This window comes from Tiliqua scincoides, chromosome 3, assembly GCF_035046505.1.
Source record: "Tiliqua scincoides isolate rTilSci1 chromosome 3, rTilSci1.hap2, whole genome shotgun sequence".
NCBI lineage: Eukaryota > Metazoa > Chordata > Lepidosauria > Squamata > Scincidae > Tiliqua > Tiliqua scincoides.
In genome coordinates, this window is record NC_089823.1 from 26,864,720 (window position 1) to 26,888,693 (window position 23,974).

The 23,974-nt window shown below is 44.0% G+C and overlaps 1 protein-coding gene across 1 annotated transcript; it reads left to right on the forward strand.

Moving 5' to 3' along the window:
- The first annotated feature begins 6,785 nt into the window (after nucleotides 1-6,785).
- On the forward strand, nucleotides 6,786-20,134 carry ALOX5AP (arachidonate 5-lipoxygenase activating protein). The gene is made up of 5 exons (XM_066621805.1): nucleotides 6,786-6,870; nucleotides 11,955-12,054; nucleotides 16,594-16,664; nucleotides 18,596-18,677; nucleotides 19,339-20,134. Exons 1-5 carry the CDS (start codon nucleotides 6,801-6,803, stop codon nucleotides 19,499-19,501), a joined length of 486 nt encoding a protein of 161 aa, XP_066477902.1. The 5' UTR covers nucleotides 6,786-6,800; the 3' UTR covers nucleotides 19,502-20,134.
- The last annotated feature ends 3,840 nt before the right edge of the window (nucleotides 20,135-23,974 follow it).

Here is a 23,974-nt window from a genome sequence, read left to right on the forward strand (position 1 = left end):
TCCGTTGACAAAACGGCTCCTGTCAGGAAAGTACTAATGGTTTTTACCCTTTAGCTTTCTCAGGCTGAATGCATCCTCCTGGAATTTCTCTCCCGAAGAAGCACGCGGTATTGCAAGAGAGAACAAAAAGGGAACGTCCGTCTGGATGGGTGGGAGAGAGAAAAATACAGTGATGATAATAATAGAACGAAGGCTGCTGGAATAACAAAGTGGATGAGTGAATGAGTGCCTGGGGGAATGAGAGCTCAGAGCTTCTCCTTGAACACCTACCCCAAAATAGGCTGGCTACACTAATCTGGCCTGGCATTCAGAGCCCATGCCAAATAAGGGCTTCTTCAATGACAACTGACCTATCAGAAATTAAATTATGAATGCCAGCCCAGTGCTGGTTCCTTTGATGCACCTGTTCATTCACCGCACCTTTGATCCAAGCATCATTTGCTGGTGTGCTGATTCCATTCATTCATTCATTTAGTCATTCATTCTCCTGAAAAGATTTCTTAATTCCAGGCAGAATTTTATCCACCCGGTCAAACCTCACCCAAGGTAATCTAAACTACATACTTAAAAAAAAAAAAAAGTTACCCTCATAATCCCACATGGTCACGCATCCTTAAAATGTAATTTGTCATGCATTTGAGCAGCCTCTTGACTCTCATCAATTAGCACACCAATCCCCACTTCATACTGAAACACCCATCAAAGAAAATAACCCTTTCCAACTGCATCATAGTGGAAACCCCTAAGGAGAGGTAAAGACTGTTAAGGTCTAACAGCCCAATTCTATCCATTGGATAGATATAGAAGTCCAATTAGAGACAGTCCCAGGAAAGTGTGGATACGATTGCAATTTAAAGCCACAATCCTATCCACACTTCTCTGAGAGTAAAGCTCAATTGACTAAAATGGGACTTACTTCTGAGTAGACAGGATGGGACTGGGCTGTAAACAGCACTATCCTGAAGTACTGAAAATAGTGTAAAATCCAAGCATTGTCATATATTGTTCTTGGATCAAGGGTGGGGCACTAATTTGCTAGCACCCTTCTGTTGGGAGATAGCCTTGCTGCGGAGAGGAAGATTCTCCACCCCTCCCCCAAGGCCGCTGGGTCAATTGGGGAGACCAACCTTTTGTGACAGTCCCTAAATGACTGTTGTTAGAAGACTACATGGAGGGCAGGGTTGGTACAAGGTGTCAGAACCTTGGAAAGGCTGCTGCAGGCTTTTTGTCAATCTCTGAAGCACCTGCCCAGTGCCTAAGTTTGTGCAGCGGTGGTGGAGCAACTTTCCCAGCCAAGAGTGTCCATCCCTACCTCCTCTTTCTCATCCTATCTGCAGTTGGAACCTCTTACACTGGCATTTTTTGCAAGAGGCAGCAGAGTGGTGAGCACAGCCTCTGACCACTGCCACCTCTTGCTCCGGGAGCTTGGGGGTGAGCTGGGGCTGAGGCTGGGGCTGGGGAGAGATGGTAGAGGGAGGGGGCAGTGAGCTGCTAGGGGAAAGAAACAGGGTTTCCCCCCCCTTTTTTCCTTTTTTGTAATGCCCAGGCATGACATCACACCAGGAAGTAATGTCACTTCAGGTTGTGACACTTCTGGGTGTCATTTTTAGCTTTGCCCTGGGCTCCAAAATTGTTAACTAGACCACTGCCGAAAAGAAACTACTTATTGGAGTCATCTTATAGCTTTGTGAAGTATATGGCTGCAAGAATCATTACCTGATAAGTTTTAAAGACATTAAGGGCCCAATACTATCCACTTTTCCAGTCCCAGTGCAACCATGCCAATGGGGCGTGCGCTGTGTCCTTTGGTGGGGAGGTAGTACTGGAAAGTTAGACAGAATTGGACCTTAAAAAACTTATTTGAAGAAGAGCATTACACAAAATGTGTGTATATCTCAGATATTTTATCATTGGGATGATACATTATAATAATTTTCCATACTACTTCCCCTAATGAATTTCCCTTTTTATGTGTTGCGGTGGTGCTGTTAACTGACCATTTGAAAACGCCCACTTCCTTTGTAAGCACATGAAGAGAGTCAAAAAACAAAAGGAAAGAAAATCAAAAGGAGGTCTTAGCTAAAGAAATATGAGAGAAGCTAGCTCCCAGCTAGGAAGGGGAATAAGACTACCAACACGACAAGGCTGTGTTTTGAAAGGCCTCCACATGTGTACCTGACAATCTTCTGAGCATGGGATGAGCTGAACACATAGAGATCCTTCATGTCATCCAAAAGAACAAGTGGAGGAGAGAGTTTGCAAATACAGTATGCTTATTTGCAAATAAGAGAATTTGCATATTAACATATTGTTTGAATATTGACATGAGGTGTGCCCAGAGATGATATTTCTCTTTTATCAACCATTTTCTCTTCTGCACCTTATTTGCAAATAGGAGGAAGGGAAGAAAAAGCCAAGAGGAAAGAAAAATAGAACATGATTATCCATGTTGCTGCAAATAAGGTACAGAAGAGAAAAATGGATGATAAAAGAGAAATATCATCCCAGAGCATACCTCATGTTAATAGGCGAGTTCCAAATCTCATTCAGAGTCTGACTAGTGCATGATGAGAAAAGTCTATCTGTTTTGTATCCCTTTGTAGCCAAGTCCTGCACATCTGCCACCACACATTGGATGCGACTGTTCACTTTTAAACTCTCCACAATGCCTTGGGGACTCCAGGCATCCCACCAACCCCAAGCAGGGGAGCAGCAACTGGCACCACACTGCCAAAGCACAGATTGACATCTGGTCCACCCATTGTTCCCTGGTCCCAAGGGCTCAATGTCAGGGACAACCGTCAGCCTCCAGCGAATCTTTGCATGAACAGGCCAAGCTACCCCAAAGAACAGGCTGGCAGTAGAAGCAGAGAACCTCAAATGCATCTTGGTGTGCAAGAAGAAGATAAAAGCCTCCTATTTGATTGCTCCTGGCAGATTGAGGTGCTCTCCACCCTGAGGCAGCATTGCCCCTTTAACCATGGCGCAGGGCCAGGTGAAGTGGGAATTGGAATGGGGAGAGGCAGCCCAGAAAGGGGAATGCCCAGATAGCTACATAAGGCACTCAAATGCAATAATGAGGCCAATTTTGGATGGGCTGCCTAAGGGCTACTCTGTATTGGTAACCCTACAGCTGAGATTGGGCCAAGCTCAGGGAAGGAGGCAGGCAACCCACCCCCTACCACTGAACTGACCTGGTTGGGTCCCTGTTGCTAGGCCAGGAGCCCCTGTTTCCAACCTCCTGATTACTTCAGGGCTAAGGGGAATCCAGATACCAGAGGTGTGCTTTTCTCTTGCAACAACCTTGCTAAGAGGTGGAGGAAGGAAGAGAGCTTACAATAACTTTCATCATGTTGCTGAAAGCCACCAGTAAAGTCGTTTAGCTCACAGTACATAGTGAAACATGGACACAGCCTACTTGTCATGCTCTAAGGACTCAGGCTGGGTGCCCATATGCTAGCTTTTTCCTGTGGCTACTGCTGATATATTTGTGAGAATAGTCCATGAGGGCATCCCTTATTATACCTTGGAGTTATTCAGAGCAATTTGAAATTCACCCATTGGTTAGAGAAAAATGGATTTGGAAAGAAGTAAATGAAGCTGTAGCCATTCTTCATTAGTAAAAGACACACCTACACTGAGGAAACCTCTTCTGCTCTGAATATTTGCCCATGCAAATAATAGAGGAGTGTCTTTGGTATTCATGTCTTGCATGCATTCTACAGCTCAGAACTATGCAATGTTGCATCAGCTGTTGCATAGTTCACACGCATGCAGAGTTACTAACTTCCCTTTCACAACTATAAAAAAGAGACATAGTACACAGTCTGGCCCTCCTTCTGCTTCTTTGTAAATGAGTGTCTCTTCTAATCTGATCTCTTTGCTTCTTCTAAATGCAAGATAAATATATTGCAGCTTTGTTTTTTTCCCCTCAGAAATGGCATCAGACACTTCTTAAGACTGTGACTAATATTACTGTTTTGACAGATCATAGCATGAGGTTTTGCTAGATAACTTATTTCATTGGCTTTTTTTCAGGAAATCTGTTGATTGCACCACCACTAGCCCAAGATGAATTAATGCACTGGGTTCCACCTTTGCAACCTGTAATTTTCTCTGCATAAGCAAAGCTAATTTCATTCTACAACATGCAGACCATTGAAATTTCACAAAAGATGCTAAGAGCACCATTTAGGCCCTGATGATCTGTTTGTGAACACATGTGAATGCTTGTAATACGTTTTTTTCAGTGTGTTAAGAATTCATATTTTAAACTGACAGCAGGACTACATGAGATGAATAAAACACAGGTTCCCACCTCCATATTTTCCTTGCAAGGAAAATGCAAGGGTACTTGTAGGTGAGAATCAGGGAGGAGATACTTAACCCTCTCCTGCCTGCCAATTCTACCCTACAAATTCTTCCTTCCCCAACCATTTCAATATTTGTCCCAGCCAAGCTCTACAGTGAAAAGGGAAAAAGAGAGGGGAGGACTAAGGAAATTTGCAGAGGAGAATTTGTGGGTGGAAGAAGGGCTAAGCTGCCTTACTCCTGTCCACCAGTTATCCAATACAATTGCCCCCCCAACACCTGCATCTGTGTATCTTGCTAAGGTAACATGCAGTTCTGCCCAGATAAAAGGCCATAGTGGAAGATGGATTTGCATTCACATCAGCCATCATGCACTGTGTAAATCATCTCTGAAGAAACATACTTTACCTGCAGCACATTATGGGGTCTTCCATTCAGTATTATTACCACAGACCTCTGTACTCTGGAAAAAACAAGTTTTCTTTTGCATCACCTGCAGGGGAGCATAGTTTTTTTTTTTTACTTTTTACCTTTTTCCTATGTAAGGACATGAATGGAGACAATATCAATCATCATCAAACATGTCTGGCTGGTAATAGCAATTTTCATATAACTTGTTAAACCTCCTTAAAATGATCTGATTTAGAATGAAACAATGCATCTGCATCTCACACCTCATCACAGTAAGTTGTGAAGCCATAAGCATTTCAGACTGTATGTACAAATTCAATCTGTTGTCCATTGCTGAACATGCTTTCAGTGTCACAGCATAGCTCAAGAAAACAGAAGTTTCAGTTTTTTAATCAACTCAATGTTTTATTTAAAATTAGATACATACAGAATTGCCTTATGCTTCACCAGACCATCAGTATTGTCTGCCCAGTCTGCCAATGGCTCTGCAAGATTTCAGACAAGTGTCTTTTCTACATGAGACCCTTTTAATTCAAAATGCCAGGGAGGAATCCTGGGATATGAAAGACATCTGTTCGACCACTGGCCTATGAGCCCTTTTTCACAGTGACCAAGATCTCCCCCAGCCCACACAATGACTGTGACCATCAATGATTTATTAACAGAGGTGCTCTTGACATGCTTTGTAGAACCAAATGCAGGGCACTCATGACTTCATAACTCCAAGCAGCTCTGCTGACCTGACACTCTGACTGGCAAAGGTAATAAGATAAAATCTATGGGAAACTCGTAAGCAGCTGGTTGTGTGCCATGTTCGTAAAAACATCTGACCACAAAGAAGTTCTTCCGGGGAAAAATGTTATCATGGTGTGATCTCAAGGCTAGTTGTATTTACTAGACACGTAAGTGTTAATCACAGTGTGAAGCTAATATATGTTGCAAACTGAGTAGCTTTGGCCAGGGCAGTAGAATACATGAAAGAGCCCTTGGCAGCAGCTGTACAATTTCATCACGGCTTACAGCAGGCAACCATGTTGACCAAAATTTGTAACTGAGACCTGGTCTGAACGATACACTCACCTCATGGTTAACTGATCATTCACACGAGGATTATAATAGGTTCGGTGAGTGCTGTCTCAAGTTTCAGTGGCGCTCCATGTCAATAATCCACATCAATATATCTATGATTATTTTCTGGTAGTTTGTGGGGAGGGGGCATTCGTATCATTTAGACCAGGTATGATTTCATGTCTCTGCACACAGGTTCTGAATACAGTAAACCATTTAGAGCGCAATCCTATTCCCTTATGTGAGTGTTTTCCAGCATTGACATAAGGGCAGTTCAGCTCTGAGGTAAGGGAACAAACATTCCTTTACTTTGAGGAGGCTTCTGTGAGTGACACCCAGCTGCAGGATGCAGCACACGTCCCATTGGCATAGCTATGCCATTGCTGGAAAGTATTGACATAAGGAGTTAGGATTGCGCCCTCAGTTGCCTGACATTCTTATATCATCCCAATTTACCCATTACTATCAGTCTCTGTAATATCTTGTTCTAAGAATAGAAGGAGACTCTCACACAAATATAACAGAGAGTTTCATAAATCTGATTCAGATTCATGCCAGTTGAATGAGATCCTTTCATGCAGTTTCTGAATTTTTATGCTTAAGATTAGATTTGTAAATTAAGAAAGAACAAAAAGACTAAGACCCAAATCCTAACTAACTTTCTAGCACTTACATAGCTGTGTCAATGGGGCATGTCCTGTATCCTGCAATTGGGTGTCGATCACACAGGCCTCCTCAAGGTAAGGGAATGTTTGTTCCCTTAACTCGGAGTTGCATTGCCCTTACCTCAGTGCTGAAAATTTGGTGAGGGTTGCACCATAAGAGATGTGACTTGCAGCTGATACATTTGAGGTACTGATATATGCTAGTATCATGAAGTCTAGCTGTGAAGCCCTCAAAATGTACTATGATGCAAGATAAGGGAGACAATCACTTCCTCCCTCTGTGGCTTATGTGGCTAAGCTACTAAAAAAGACTGAGCAGAATATCCTGGCAAGCCTGCTTTCAACATGGACCAAGAAGCGGTGGGGTACATTGTCCTCCTGGTCATAATCACTCTAATGAGTGTCATCCAAAATGGTAAGAGTAAATCTGGAAAGAAATGGTAAGAGTAAATCTGGAAAGGAAAATTGGCTTTCTTTTCATGTAGTCATCTTTTTCAAGTGGGTGCTCCTCTTTTTATCAGGGGGAGAGTAACTAGCCCACCTCACCCCAGCAGTGTCTTTTCTGGTGGCTGTCTGCTGGTGTTCTTTTGCATCTTTTTAGATTGTGAGCCCTTTTGGGACAGGGAGCCATGAGTTATTTGATTTTTCTCTGTAAACTGCTTTGTGAACTTTTAGTTGAAAAGTGGTATATACTGTTGTTAATAATAATAATAATAATAATAATAATAATAATAATAATAATAATAATAATAATGTATCTGTGTTTGCACAAGTCAGTGCCATTTCAGTTTCTTTTTAAATCCTCCCCTCTTTTTTTCCAGCCTGTCTATATTTGAATTCAGTACTTGCAGTTGTACTCCAAACTATTCCTTCTGGACTAAGGGCATTAACTTTAAGAGGGCTTCTTGAAGTGCATAACTTGAGAATTGCTTATCCATGACAGGTTAAAGTCTGGGGTGGGGGGAAGGTTGTTCCTCTGTCTACTGGATGAAGCAGAGAGTGTCTTAATGGAACACACTCCAGGGACTGACCTAGCTGCTAATGCCTAGAAGGGCACAAGTTACTACAAGGGCATTAGAAACAAATTTCCAGGAAGCACTGAGCAGGTAGGGTTAAACCTCCAAGTAGCACCAATGCCAGTGCCCAGTTCTCCCATCCCCCTGCTCCTCTCAAGCTGGACTGGGAAAAGGGTAGGGAGGGTATTGATGAGAAATGGAGAAAAGAAGAGAGAGAGAGAGAGAGAGAGGATGTGTCTCTTATTTTCAAAAACTCATCATTCCCATTCACCCAGTCTACAGATTCTCTCACACAGCTGCACATACACGACTGAGAAAATAAGGTAATGTTTAGAAGGGGGCTGCACTCAAAAAAATTTCAAAACATTGCAGAGTTGGCTGAACACTTTTATTCATTTTGGTTTTTTAGCTGTGGGATGAAAGTTTGGTTAGCAGTTCTTTAATATCTAGCCCTAACCTGTTCTCTCTCTCTCTCTCTCTCTCTCTCTGCATACGTATTTTTCAAAAGAAAAAAAAAACCATAAAGTGGTAGGACACTGCCTTAGACAACTTCATGAAAGCAGCTTTCTTTCCATCTATTTCATGCTCCAAATGACCATCACAGGGTTCAAAATGTGCATGTTAACGGCATTTTAAGCTCCACGGGGAGAAATTTCTTTTTTGCAATGTAAAAATCCTTGGTTTTTCTCCTTCTCTACTCAACCCTCCATCCTGTTAGTCCTTTTGGAGTGAGTGCCAGGGAGTACCACAGTGCATCTCAGGGGAGAGGTCAAAGGCAAGCCCTGTAACAACAGCTGGGTTTTGAGTCAGGGGCTGTACAGGGAAGGTCAGCTAAGCTGAACCAAGCCCCATGGGCTGTTGTGTGAATAAGTCCTAGGTTGACAAATTCACTATTGTGTGCTTGAGTCCTAGGTTAATGCCTTACCTGCATGTGTGAAAGGTGGGATGATAAAAGCTGGGGGAAGATGTGATTCATTTGCAGGAAACTGCAAGATGACTCTATGTTCAGTCTATCACAGTCCTTTAAGGAAGGAAGATGCAACCGGAAACAGCAAGAAACCTTAGTCCTCATTTTGTTTAGAGGGTCAGACTGGTGGATTTTTCCTTCCTCTCTTCAACATGTATCTTTGCTTGTATGTCTAACTGCAAACTGGTAGCCTCCAAACTTCCTCTTATAGCGGCATTGACCAGTTTACCCCAAACTGAGAACAGAGCCTAGAACGGCCATTTTCAACCACTGTGCAGTGGCACATTGGTGTGCTGTGAATGATCCACAGGTGTGTCATGGGAATTTGGGTGAGGGTTATTTATTAGTAGGGCCATTGAGGGAGGGCAGAACCAGTGTCAGCAGAAGCTGTTGTTCAGATTGGGTGTGTTATTCTGTGTAACTTTAAGCCAATGTATTTTGTTTGTCATTTCTATGTCTTAATACTCATTTTTTAATGATAAAATATATCCTTAAAAAACTAATGGTGTGCCTTGACAATTTTAGTGCCTTGTCAGTGTGCCACAAGATGAAAAAGGTTGAACATTGCTGGATAGGATTGGGGCTTTAGAACCTATTCAAGCCTCTGCTCAATTTCAGCAGGGTTTAAGCCTTAAAGCAGTGTTTCTTAAACTGTGGGTTGGGTCACAAGGCAATTTCAGGTGGGTCCCCATTCCTTTCAGTGTTTATTTTATTTTTAATATATTAGACTTGATGCTACCATTGTATGTGACTGCATTTGGGGAAATGTACTTTTAGCAGGTTATTATGTATATGCTTTTAACTATGACATTCAATGGGGTGTACTCCTGGGTAAATGTGGATAGGATTGAAGCTTCTGGGATGTTTGGAGAATTTTTTAAAAAACAGTTCAGCAATTCCTTGGGAGGGCCTGGAGGGTTTTTCTTTATTGTAAATAAATTTTTAAACTTATTGTAAACTTATTGTAAAATTAAATTTACTTTCTTGATTGATTGATTTGATTTCGTCATATGGGGAAGTGTTAAAATTTTCCTACTTGGTGATGTCATTTCCGGCCATGACATCACTTCCAGGTTAATGGCATCACTTCTGGTGGGTCCTGGACAGATTGTAATTCTGAAAAGTGAGTCCCAGTTCTAAAAAGTTTGAGAACCACTGCCTTAAGGGTTTCCACCTGAACTGAGGAAGGAAGTCACATCATGCTAATGGGCAGATCTTAGTATATGTTACATGTAAGGCTTAAAAAATACAAGCTATGCCAACTATAAAACACATTACTCTGATGATGATGATAATATTTTTAAAATAGCTCAATCTCCAGACCTCTCCATTTGTAGGTTGCAAGGATGTGTGATTCATCAGTGGTTAAGGGGGGAGGTCAGAGATCAACATCATAAGGAACCCCTTATTTTTGTTAAAATATGCCATTCCTTATGGATGTTGTCTGAGATGTACCCAGAGTAGTCCTACTGAATTCAGTTGGCTTACTCTGGAGTAAATGGACATCAGCTGGTAGACTTGGCTTTTTCTTTCCTTTGGTGTCAACGTGAAGGGAAGAAGAGCAGCTGCCAGACCCAGGGCGCAGGGAAAGAGGAGGCTGGCATCCATCCAAGAGTCCCGGGTGACTAGCCAGCGGCCCTCCTCCTTGTATGTGTGGGGGGCTGCTGGGCCGCAGACACTCCAAAAGGCGAGTGGTTCCGCGAAGGAGGGTGAAGGGATGCAACCACAAGGGGAGCCAGTGAACTCACCTGCCTGTTCCCCCCTTTTTAACCATGTGGTTCTCTGCAGCTGTAGCCTCCCGAGCCTCCCTGGAGCCCGCCATTTTGCGCAGGTACCTGGGAAGGGGCTCTCCGCACACGTGCGCTCGCTCCACTCCCCGCAGTCGCTCCTAGGCGGAGTCTCTCCTGGTCCGCAGGGGTAGAGACTTCCTGGAGTCCAGGCAGTGGCAGTCCATCCCAGGGACGTGGGCTGGGTGGGGAAGGAGGTGAGGCAGAGCCTCCCCAGCAGAGTCCTTCGAAAAGCACTGCCAACCCATGCATGGAACGCCTCACATGGCAGTGCTTGGGAACCTCACACGGTGGCGGCACTTTTCAAAGGACTCCAGTGGGGAGGCTCTGCCTCAAGAGTGCGAGGCTTGGGGTGCTTAGGCCCCTTACAAGGCAGCAGCACTTTTCAAAGGATTCCAGTGGGGATTCTCTGCCTCACCTGCCTCCCCACCCACTGCACATCCCTAGCCCATCCATTAGGTGCAGCGGATTACATCAACAGCAGATTGTATGGGGGGGTGCGAATTTGGGCTGTCCTTCCCCCTCCCTGAGGCTGCCTTCAGGGTGCTGTGGTTGCAACCTGCATTGATCCACTTTCTGTGTGCTAAAAGCGAGCAGGATGATCCATCCTGCTCCAAGCATCATTCCTCCAAACATTTCTCACAAATAGGCCCCCCCACTCCCCTGAGGCTCACAGAGCCTTGTGCAACTGTAGGCTGCGTCAGGGAAGCTTCCTGAGACTTCCCCGGCGCTATAAACCGTGCTTCCAGAAAACCAGAAGCACAGTTCCAATCTCTTCAGGAGCCTCAAGAGTGGCTTCTGCAGGGTCGTAAAGGCTTGCACCCAGGACATTTGCCCCATAGAACACAATGAGGGGTCCGCCACTGTTTGCAGCTGAAAGGTGCTCTACAAATGCCTAGCAGAAGCAGCGGTCCTGAAAGGGCAGCCCGCATGATAACTGGGCTCTCCCACAGCATCCACAGTTTCTCCCTTTCTTGTCCCTCTTGGCCTGCCTGTTTCCCCCTTACCATTCCCTACCTTCTAAGGCTTATTTCCATCTCTCCCTCCCAGCTGCTTGGCAGAAAGGGTGGACCTGGGAGAGCCCAATTATCACGCAGGCTGCCCTTTCAGCAGTGACACCAGCATTTCTAAAAGGGTGGCACACATGATAAGTGGGCTGTCCCAGCACCACTGATTCAGCAATGCTACTTCTGCCAATGTGTCAGCCGCAGATGTTGGTGCTGGGAGAGCCCAACTATCAGGCAGGCCAGATAAATAACTTTGGCAGGTTGCATCTGGCCTGGGGGCTTATGTCTGACACCTCTGAGTTAGACAAAAGAGTGAAGTAAAATAAATGTCTTAATACAAGTGAGGACCTAATTCTTTCCAACTTTCCAGGGCCAATGCAACCGCAATGCAGCCCTGTGGTAAGGGAATAAATATTCCCTTACCTTGTGAAGGCCTCCGTGACTGCCCCTTCACTATAGGATGCAGCACACACCCTGTTGGCACGGCTGCATCAGCACAGGGAAATTGGATAGGACTGGGCCCTAAGTGACATTTTGAGACTCACAGGTAAAGTTTCACAGCTTTATTTGGCTTTCTTCCAGCCCTAAATACAAATCAGACCTATGCTTGTGCTTTGGTGCACCAATAATTGAGATGCAAAGACAGATAGCCAAAATTAGAATTTGGCCTGTGATCCTTGTCTCCACTTCCCTGTTGACAAATCGTATTTTTAATCTAACAGCCTTTTTTGCGAGCAAAGTAGAACAGGAAAGCAAGAACTACGCGGGCAAAACTTTCCAACGGGCTGGTCCATCTGCCTTCGAACGTGTCTTTACTGCCAAGTGAGTATTCTTATATGTCATGCTAAGACAGAGTGAAGCTGCCACAGTACGGCTGTAATTGTTGCAAACACAAAACCATGCATATTTAAAAATACATGCTGGGACTCTAGTCTGAGAAAAAAATATTTATTTATTATTTTTTCTCCTCCACCCAAAACTGACTCTCTGCAAACACATGAGAGGAAGCTAGCCATATAGTTTATTTAGTGATAAGGGAAGGATACTTTGCATATGCTCAGGCACTCTTCACTAACCAGACTACATGCAGAAAGAAATGGTGTTAAGCTAATTTTGGGGCCAGGTTACCAAAACAGGTTGGGAAGCACGCTGGTGAGCTCTGACTTACAGCCAATCTACATACTGCACAGAATGAATTGGTAGAATTCTTGGCAATACCACTTCAGACCTCAGGTGAAAGTTGGTCCTATTTTTTTTAGTGTGTGTGTGTGTGTGTGTGTGTGTAGTTAAGCATCCCACCAGAGTTAGCACACCTCCCTCCCCAATGTGCTAGTGGTAGACCTAGAGCCCAAAGCAATGCACACTGGTGCCCTGACCAGGTTTTCATCTCCACAGAGAGATGAATGTGTGAGGGCTTCCTCAGAGTGTGCCCCTTAGCCCTGCCTCTTCCACTGACTTGCATGCATTAGAGTGGAAGTCACAGGGATGATTTTTCTTTCTGATCAGCATTTGCCACTGCTACTAAACATACTGATCACAGGGACAGCAGAATGTATGGCTACTGCATGAATCACTGAACGGGTGGAAGTAGGTGGCAAGATGTCAGGGGATGGTATAGACTGCATGAGAGTGGGGACAGAAGCTGCAAGCAGAAAGAGGGTCGCGCACAGCAGCTGGGGGGCTTACCAGTATGACCCAATCCTGTAAAACTGCTCAGAAGTAGTCCCTTTTTAGCTGGTCATTCAGTGAGTCTACTGGAGCCATGAGTTTCTCTTCAGTTGCAAGGAACTGCCTCCCCCACCCCCACCCCTGGCTTCCCCACCTCCTTGGGCTTCTCCAGTAACTCCTAAGGCAAGAATCCCACCCCCATCTATTGGGCTCTTCCTTCCATCCATCCTTTGTCCAGTGATCATAGGTTCCTTCAGAGATGGACAAGAAAAACCCTGCTCCTGCCTCCCTCTTTCCTACCTCCTGCTTGATGCAAAACCAAAACATTAACCCTTCCTTGCCTCCTGGCTGGAACTTCCCTGCTGCTTGTCCAATCTGAATGATGGCCCCACAAGGTCTTTCACACACCAAAAAAAGTAAGCCAGGCAGCATACCCAGACTTGCAGACTCAAGTTGCTCACATTCATGATTCATTTTCGAGTCAGTGGCCTCAGACTCAGGTCAGTGCTGGAGTCATTGACATGAGTGACTCGAGTGTACACAAGTCAGCAAAAAACGTGTCTTCATGATTTTGACTTGAATTCCCATCCCTGGCCAAAAGCATTGGAGGGCTAAACTACATGTTTTATTAAGCCTGTCATTAAGAGACAGGCTTAGCACCAGAAACTAATGGGAAATGCTATTTTTTGATAAATAGCAGCTGGGTGGGAATATAGCGTGGGAACCAAAGGAGGAGATGTTAACTTTACCCCATGCTGTTCCTGCCAAATCTCTCCAGAATGGCTCATCGCCTTCTTAGCAGTTAGGTACAGTAAAAAACCACTTCAGGGGCAAATAACTGTGAGGTGGGGAATTTGAGGCAGAAAGCAGTGTAGGGGGAAATGTTAACCCCCCTCCCCTCACACCAGGCAAGATTGCCCTCCACCATGGGAACCCTTCCTGTTCCATTCGGGTGTTGAGTTCCTTCTGAATGATGGGTGTCACTTAAAGTGTAGTTTGGCCCTAAGGACATAAATCAAATAGTTTTTTGCACAGAAGCATCTTGATAGGATTACTTACAACTGCATTTAAAGTCTCTTTTACAGCTGTATCCTGAACTGATGTTAATCTGTGCTGATGTACTGTCTGTGTCAAGCAGCAGTTTGAGAAAACTGAAAGGAGGGAGATGATTGTGCTTAGGGAGGTTCCCCCTACACACCAGAAGAGCAGAGAGGGCTCTGATGGTTTCTTCCTGGAGGGGTGATAATCAGGGCAGAGAATATTTGGGGGCATTAAGGCAATTCGAGGAGGATGAGCCCTACTAGTACTCTCTAGAACAGGGGTGTCTAAAGTTTTGGCAGGAGGGCCACATCATCTCTCTGACACTGTGTTGGGGGCCGGGGGGGGAGAATTAATTTACATTTAAAATTTGAATAAATTTACATAAGTTTACATAAGTGAATATATTAAAGATGAACTTATATGAATGAATGAAGGTCTTGCAATAGCTCAAGGCCTATAAAAGGCCTTGCACAAAGCAAGGCTGGCCCTTTCTTTGCTCCCCTACTGCACCACAGACGTGAAACAGCAAGCAGTGGAGGGAGCCCTCATCCCACAGCTCACGCGAGAGGTCAAACAGTTGCCCTCACGCTGAGAGCAGTTGCTTCGGGCCAGTGCAGGCTCCAACAAATCTCTGGAGGGCCAGAGGCTCATTGAAGACTGGGGGTTCCCTGAGGGCTGCATTAAGAGGACTTAAGGGCCACAAGTGGCCCCAGGGCTGGGGTTTGGGCACTCCTGCTCTAGAAGGTAGCTGCACTTTCCCTTTGGGGTTCAGTAAGGGCACCTGACAGACTTCAGCCTATGTAAACCACACATTAGCATGTCTCCCACATGACCAACATTAGTCCCTTACTGTGTTTTTTTCACAGTTGTAGGGAACTTACTATGAGGGCAACTATTGAAAAGCATAGCACCCCACTATAATGTGAAGTGGTAAAGTCCATGTCATTCTGCATGTAGAATGGCATATGCACTGAAACAGGTTCCTTCTGTTCTTGTTGCTGCAAGAGTGGCCTGGTCATATAAAGGATATGTGATGTTCTCTACAATTACAGCTGACAAATACAAGTGGATGATTATGAATTATTTCTCTACCTCTTTTGCAGTAAGAGTCACTGTGGCTGGCAAAGAAGTTAGCAACTTGAGAAAACATTTTCTCTTGACCAGGTGCTAATCCAGGCAAATGTGGTAATACCTTCACTGATTACACATTTGAAAGATGAGCCTTGGCACTTAAATAAATGAAAACATGGTTCTCTGTCCCAAAGGGATTCATGATCTTTAAAAAGACACAAGAGTGACACCATTAATAGCCACTGAAAAAGATGCTATGCAGGGATGCTCTCCCCCAGCCAAACAGAAGAGAACCACCACTTTGTAGACAAGATTATTTATTTATTCAAAATATTTTTGTCCCTCTTTCCATATAAGATGTGCAAAGTGGCTAACAACTTCAAATTAAAATGCAAGCAGTATGAATAACAACAAAAGAAAGAAAAAGAAAACACAGTATCTAGAGATACAGGACCAAAGAATGCAAGATTAAAAATCCCCTAACAGCAGAGTCCTATACAGATTTACTCAGAAGGAAGTCCCACTGTGTTCAGTGAGATTTACTCTCAGGAACCTGTGTATTAGGGTTGCAGCCTAAATCGGATCTCTCAGAAAAAGGTTTTTACTGAACTTGTTGGAAGGCCACCAATGAATGGGAAAATAAACTTCCCTTGGTTGTAGTTCTGAATCCTGGGCATGGCCACCAAAAAGTCCTTCCCCTGTGTCCCAGCCAGCTGAAACTCAGACAACAGCAGAGCAAGGGCCTTGATATTGTAATGGGGGATGGAAGAACATTTTTAAATGTCCAGTACCCCTTAGAGATCACTGTGCATCTATCTCATTGGTTCCCAAACTTTTCAGCACCACGACCCAGCTCATCCTCTCCAGTGGGTTGCGATGCAATGCTCCTAGTAGTGCCAGAATGTTTTTGGGAGGTCTTGGAGGCTGTATTGGCAACCCACTCTATTGGACTCCATGGACCTCAGAATGGCCCACAGAAGCGACTGGAAGCGACTTCCGATCAAACCAGAAGTTGCTTTATCAAACCAGAAGTCATTTCCAGTTGCTTCTGTGGGCCGTTCTGAGGCCCAAAGAGGCCAATCAAGTGGTTGCTGGGGGCTCCTGAAAGCATTCTGGCACCCTGGGGAGCATTGTGTTGGGCCATGGGATTGTGACCCACAGTTTGGAAACACTATTTCTATTTTATTGTGCATTAAACTTATTTATTTATTTAGACCTTTAAAATGCTGCTTTTCAACAACAGCAACAAAGTTCTCAAAGTGGTTTACATAGAAAATGTGGCTGACAAACATGTTAGAATAAAGTTATGTTGCCAACTGACTTGGCTTCAGCATCGGAGCAAAGAGCAAACAAATACTCCTTGAAAGCATTCATCTGCCAACCAGATCTGGGGCTGAGCAGGCAACAGTGTCTGGGTCAGGGGGTGCGGATTGTTCCTGCCACACACTTCATCCCAGAGAAAACTGCTTGACCTTCCCACCTTTTCATATGCAACTTGTTCACTATTTTGTTAGAATCGCATGGATACATTGTCTTGTTCTCAGTATGATATTATCCTTTAAAAAAAAAATCTTTTCCTAGCCAAAACTGCAGAGATGCTTATCCTACGTTCCTTGCGGTGCTTTGGTGTGCTGGCTTGCTGTGTAGCCAAGGTAATGTATTCAGCTCACTCTCCAGATCCTCTTCCTCCCTGGTCCTTGCATTATCTTTTTTGAAGTTCAGGACAAATAGCAGTCCTGTGTTTTCCTTTTGAAAAATTCTGCCTTGATCCTGAGCAAAGGAACTGAGGAGGTTTCATTTCAGAACTTCAGGGTGGAAAAGATGCAGGGGTATCATTCACATGGACAAGTTTCTTTACAGATTTGAATGGATTTAGGATCAATGGAAACTGCCTGGTACTGTCAGACCCCTGGTCCATCTAGCTCAATATTGTCTATGTAAACTGGCAGTGGCTCTCCAGAGTTTTGGACCAGCCCTACCTGGAGATGTCAGGAATTCAGGAGATGTCAGGAACTGTGCATTCATAACAGATGCTCCTTCACTGAGATACAACTTCCCTATCATTTTAGGTTACCAAGTTTGTTTCTGGAAGTGCTCTTATGCCTTTGAAAGCTATTCAGACATCAAAAATTATTTGGTTTAATATGACATTTTAGATGCTTTCAACTTTCACTTGTATTTCAAAAAGCATAGGCAGAACAGTACGTCACAAACAGACACAGCAATACGTCACGTGCAAATGGGCCCTGCAAAATGCTGCTACACACCACTCACAAATGGGTGTCATAACTTATCAGATACACACCACAACCTGCATACGCGACATGGCATGTACAAACAGGTGATACATCAGTCAGACATACACTGCCAACTCCACACATGCTTGGCACAGAAATGGACACTGCATGCAAACTGTCATCTACAACACACCATATACCTACAGACCACAAGATGTACACAGACACTGCAACATGCCACGCACAAATGTGCTGTAACATGTTGAGCTACATGCAAACTCACATGTCCCATGTATAGGACAAATTGTCTTCTCATGAATAGAATTTTCAGGGCTTATAATGATCAAATGCTATTCTGTCACCTCATCCGAAATGCACAGGCTCTCCGTGCCTGTATATTGATTCTGAGAGCTTTGTCTAGAAGCCATATCAGTTAAACTGAGTATGAAACTTGTTTACCCTTGTAGTGTAGTCAGGGTCGGCTTTCGGAGATGTGGGGCCCAACTGGAAACTTTTTCTGCAGGGCTCCAAGTTCACATTCAAGGTCTATAAATTCTTATATACATAAAATTTATTATATTTATATCTCTATGGTAGTGATCTCTATATCTCTATGGAAAGCAAACAAAATGTGTGCTTAAAAAGTGCATATGAGTTATGGACCAAAGGTATCTCAGCACATTTTAATATAAAATTGCATACATATAAGCCTACAAGTAAATAATCAAACTGTGTAGATTACCTTTGAAAAGTAAATCATTACAAAACCACATTTTAGTGACTGTGAAATGATTTAGTAAAAATATTCTTTTTCTTTAGGGAAAAAAATTTCAAAATGTCCATTGCAATGTGTTGTTGTGTGTATTTGATAAGACTAGTATAGATTACACAGGCCAACACACATTTTGCTTCCTTAAACGTTACACTAATTCCTGGGTATATTTGGGGTGCTGATTCCAAAAACGGCATCCGTTTTGCACTATCATGCCTAGTTTGGAGACACGGCATAGCCTCTTTACTGAATGGTTCAAGCAGCTTCTCATGGGCACAAGCACACTGTGGCTTCCTCATGAGGAAGCTGCTTGAACCATTCACTAGAGGCTATACTATATCTCCAAAACTAGATGTGATAGGGCAAAACGGATGCCATTTTTGGAATCAGCACCCCAATTTCATATCAAACCACCATAAAGTTTGGGAAAAACTTTTCTGACCCTCAATTTTGTAGGCCTGTGTCATCCAAGCACGGAGCCCCCTTAAGCTCAGCCCCCAATTGATCCAATTGGCTTAAAGCCAGCCCTGAATGTAGTGCAACTAACCAGCGCCTTGATTTTCCTTTCGTTCAGCTGCTGCTGCCTTTGCTGGACTGATGTACTTGTTTGTGAGGCAGAAGTACTTTGTTGGCTATATGGGCGAACGGACACAGAGGTAATTCCCTGCTTACATCTTCTCAAACTTGTTTAAGTTGTCAGATGGGTACCTATATGTTTTAGGCTCCACCAAGAAAATAAGGCATCTTCTAAATTCTCCTCCTCAGCTTGTTGGACTAATGTTAGGCATCATCAGGATCTTAACTCCCAGTGCCTTCAATGATACAGCAAAGTACTGCATTCCTACAGGTACAAGGTACAAGAGCTCAAACATATAGCGAGAGCCCAGCATCACCATTTTCTGCTCCTTTCTGATAGAGAAGCTATTACATTGGCACCAAGGGTCTCATCAGTCGTCATATACTGCTTGGCTCCCACAGACTCGCCAGGTTTTTGCATTAAAAATGCAAGGCTGTTAAATTTTGTTTCAAATATAATCTGTGACTATCATTTTTAATAGTCAGGATAAGAAATATATGGCTGTTAAATGGAACACTTGATTATTAAGATGAATACATTTTCAAAAGTGCACCAAATTTCTCTGCTGATTTAATTGTGCTGCAGAGTCATACATCAATGCTGAATTTGACCCCATTAATCCCAACATCTGAGCTCTATTTAAGTTGACCTTGATGACAGATAGAGAGGTTTTGCTCTTGTCAAGTGAATCAATATATTCTTACATATTGCTTTTCTCTCTCTCTCTCTCTCTCTCTCAGCACTCCAGGTTACATTTTTGGAAAGCGCATCATAATCTTCCTGTTCCTTATGTCTGTTGCTGGAGTTTTCAACTATTACTTGGTCCTCGTTTTTGGAAGTGACTTTCAAATATATATAAAAACTGTAACAAACACCATCTCCCCGCTGCTTCTTATTCCTTAAACCTCTGCAGCAAGGGGGTGGAGGGAGGTGAGAGAGAACGGAGGAGGTCAGCATGCTTAGCCAATCAATATCCAGGAGCAGATGTTTGAAATGAACCTACAAAGCCCCTTTTAGATGGCCATAAATCTAATGCTCTTTGGGACTTTGTAGTTTTGACTTAACACTGCTTTTTTCCTACAAGAAAATGATTTATTGTGTGCAGTTTTCATATCTTGGGGAGCAGAGTAATATGTTCCAGTAAATTATAGGACCGTCTTCCATAAATGGCAGCTTACTTGGGTTTGATCACAAAACCCTTAAGTGTACAGCAAATTTTTATTTTGCCATCAATGTTTTTTTACAAGGTACAAAGGCATAGGCCTGATTTTGTAGTCTTCAACAATACATAGTTTCTATGACTGTCAGTGGAACTCAGACTTCTATATGAGCAGAACTAGAGCCAGACCACTTGGCAATGTTCTTTGATGAATATTGTATTTACACACCCAATCAAGTTATGAGTGTGTGTGTAACTATCATGTTAGCTTAACATATGTAATAATAAAGTATATGATGTATCTTTTTCTCTTTATGGCAAATTGTTATTGGAACATGTTAGTATTTTAAATAAAGTCACTTACAATTATAAAATTATTCTGTTTTTGGTTTGATCCTAATTGTCTACTAAGTGAAACACAGACAGACAGTGCAAGCCTATGCATGGCTATTCAGAATTAACAGCCCAATCCTGAGCTGCCCGGAGCGCCCAGGTTCGGCGGCACAGAAAAGGGCTGCCGCCAAATTCTGTGTCTCCCGCGCTACCGCAGGAGGCTCCTTGGGAGAAGAGGATGTTCATCCCCTTCCCCCGAGTAAGGTAAGCAGCCCCGCAATGGGACTACTCACGTTACCACCAACCTGGCGCTTGCGTAGGTTGCACAGCCCTCCACGAGTGCCCTGGATCCTGCAGAGCTCTGCTCCGCAGATCGTCCTTTCACCCGCCCCTGGAACGCCTCCTGTCCGACCCTCAGCACACCTCCTGCCGGCCTCCCCTCTCCCCAGAATGCCTCCCCCACGCCCCTGTCCACGCCCCTGCCTCCCATTCCGCAGCCCGGCAGTCCTGGAGACTGCCGAGCCGCGAAACTTGGGCCCCCACCCAGCACTAGCCCAGCACCAGCCAGTGCTGGGCTAGCACCGGTGGGAGACCGACGGTGAGCCCTGCAAACATGCCTTACGGCACGTTTGCGACTGTGGCCAGCGGCACAGAGCCATGCCGCTGACCACAGGATTGGGCTCTAAGTCCCACAGCCTGATCCTGACTAGGATCCTAACTAGAATCAGGCTGTTGCATGGAGGTATTTACAACAGAAAGCAGTCCTGCAAGAATTTAGGACCTAAGCTACATAGAGTTTTAAGGTAACAACCAGCACTTTGAACTGGGCCCAGAAGTGTGCTGGCAACCAGTGCAACTGGTAAAGTACTGGCATAATGCTGTCAGACTGATGGGCCTTGCGCATAGAGTTGTTTCATTTAGTTCGTTCTATACTTAGTTGTGGAACTGGGAACAACATGGTAAATTATTCCTGCTACTTGCTGCAGGCTGGGGCGTTTTTCAGAGAATGCAAGGTAGAATTAAAAAACAGTCATTTTCAGAGTACAAATGTTCAATTTTTTTGTTTGCTTTTTGTTCCCATTATTTATTCATTTGAAAAATAAATTTATATCCTGCCTTTCTCTCACATTCAAGGGGATTCAAGGTGGCTTAAAACATAAAACCAATAGTAATAAATTAAAACAATACTAATAATCATAAAATCAGTTAAAATATTAAAACAAAACAAACAACCAGGATTTTCTGGAGGGTCCATCATCTGTTTAAACTGGCCTTGTGGGCTTTCAGAGCATTTCAAGCTGTACCCTGGAAACCCCCAAAAGTAGCTTTCAGGAGCCCAATGAGGACGACTGCATGTGTGCAGGAGGAGAAACACACGACTTCCTATGTCTGGAACAATTCTGGTTTTTAAAGATTTTTTTTTTTTCCCAAGAAGTATATGAAAAGTGGGTATTTATTTACAGGGATACACATGTAACTGTCTATGAAGACAGTTTATAGGGGTGGGTTTATATGCCCTCCCTAAAGTCTCTTATTTTATGTTCCTGTTTTTCATTTATTAATGCGTTGATACCCTGCCTGTCCCTCATGAAAAGCGCCTAAGGCAGCTTCAGTTACCTAGCAGGATCAGATGGGGCTAGTAGCTGAAAGAAGAAAGCTCCTCCTCTATTTTACAGAAGTACCCTTCTGTGTGTGTCATCTGTCTAAGGCAGTGGTTCCCAAACTGATGGGTCGTGACCCACCAGGGGAACCAGAAAAGGCCCTTCTCTCTTAAGGGGAGTGACCAAGAAATAGGCAGCAACACTATTGCCATGATCACGCTGCTGCCAGAAAGGTAAGGGTTTTTCTAACTTACCTGGGGGTCTGGGGAGCCCGCAATGTCTTCTGCAGTCCTCCCTGCACCTCCACAGTTCTGTAAAAAGAAAAGAAAACCTTCTGGTTTCATGATGAAACAAGAAGCGGTTCCCCCCCTTTCCCCCTTTTTACAGGATTTTGGAGGCATAGGGAGGGCTGCAAAGGTAGTTGCAGGTTCCTCAGACTTCCACTCCCTACCCCTGGAGAGCCACAGTGACCACCAGTTAAGTTTGAAAAATCCTTACCTTCCCAGTAGCAGCGTGATCCTGACAATCGCATTGCTAGCCCTCCCTCACCCGCACAAAGACTTACAGGGGTCAAAGTATGATTTTGAGAACTCCTGGTCTAAGTATATAGCTAGACCTCATCATTTCCACCTGGGGTGAAAATACATCTATTTTCTAGTTCTAGTGGGGTAGTATGTTACTCTGAAGCAGCAAAAACAGCAAAAAGCCCTGTGGCACCTTAAGAGACTAACAATATTTCAACATCCAGAAGCATTTGGCTGCAGACTTCAAAGTGACAGTTCTACACAAGAAAAAACATCAAAAGGAGATTAAACAGAGAAAAAGCTGAATTAAAATTTCTAACAAAACTTGGCAGCCTTACAGGAGAGGATTTCAATCACATCTGGAACTTCTTATTACATTACAGAACTGACAGCTCTATTCTGTTCAGTTGCCATATTAATCATTGCATGGATGCCAACACAATGCCCATCATATCTAAAGCCACACTGATGGCACAATGATGCTGGCCAAACAAGGACCAAATGCCAAGCCTGTTCTGGCAAAGCAACACTGGCACAGCCCTTCTCAGTAACACCCTCAGTGTGCATGGAAATGCCAACACAACCTGTTATCCATGGAGCAGCGTCCTGACAGCAGCATGTCATTGTCATTACAACAGTGAGTCACTGCCATGAAATTAGCACACCATCCATGTGGCATGTATGTGTCATTGGTTTGATGTCCAAGGAGCCAATCACTGCATCCAATCAGCCCCAATCCTGGCAGCCAGAGAAACGCCGCCAGGATGACCCTGAGCAGGGTGTGGGTGCAGATACAATGGGCAACCAATGCTGGGAGGACACACACACACACTTGTCGCCAGCCACTAGGAATGAATGACACAGCCACAGGCACAACTCAACCATGGTCTAGAAGCTGGTCCAGAACCCACATCAGCCACTCCACATCAGCAGGCAGGCTTCTACACTGGAGGGGCTGTTACTGCACTTGTATTGCCCTTCCCCCACCCCTGTTGCCCTGCCTCCCCTCCCTCCTCCTCTCTGCCACCTTACCTGATGTATCTCAAGGATGTGATTGGGCCTGAATTTACTTAACATTGCTATGTGATGATTATCACTTATTGTGAATTGTCTCTGTGCTTCTCTAACATAATTTTAACCTTGTTACAGATCAGCCTTGTTTCATTTCCTCCTGCTAATTCACATTGCTGTTTTCAATTTCATTTCGTTTCGTTTCTTTCATAGCCATGTATATAAACATAGCATGGTGAAGAGCAGATGGATATGTTGGAGTCTTTCAAAGGTTTGTCTTTTTCTGGAGAGAAAAATATGCTATCGATGGGGAATGAGCTTGTATCCTGTTGAAGAGAAGCTAGCAGTTTCCATTTTGGGGCATTCAGTCTCCACTCTTCTAAGGCTCTAATATGGAACTCACTGTCACAAGAAGCTGTGAAGACCACTAGGATAGATGGCTTTCAAAGGGGAACAGGAAAACTCATGGAAGAATAGTCTGTCATTGACTCTCAGGTATGATGGCTTTAGGGAACCTCCAGAAGAGAGTGGGTACCACTGAATACCAGTTACTGGAAAGCAGCATCAAGAGATGCCTATTGCTGGTGCCCTGCCTCTTATCTTCTCAGAAGGAGAAATATCTTCATGGGAAGGAGAAATAGATGGACTTTGGTCTGATGAAAGAGGAGTCTTCTTATATTCCTATAAGTCATCTTGGCTTATAGTGGAAGGGTGTGTGTTTGCCTTCCCTTACAGTTGTGTCTTGAGT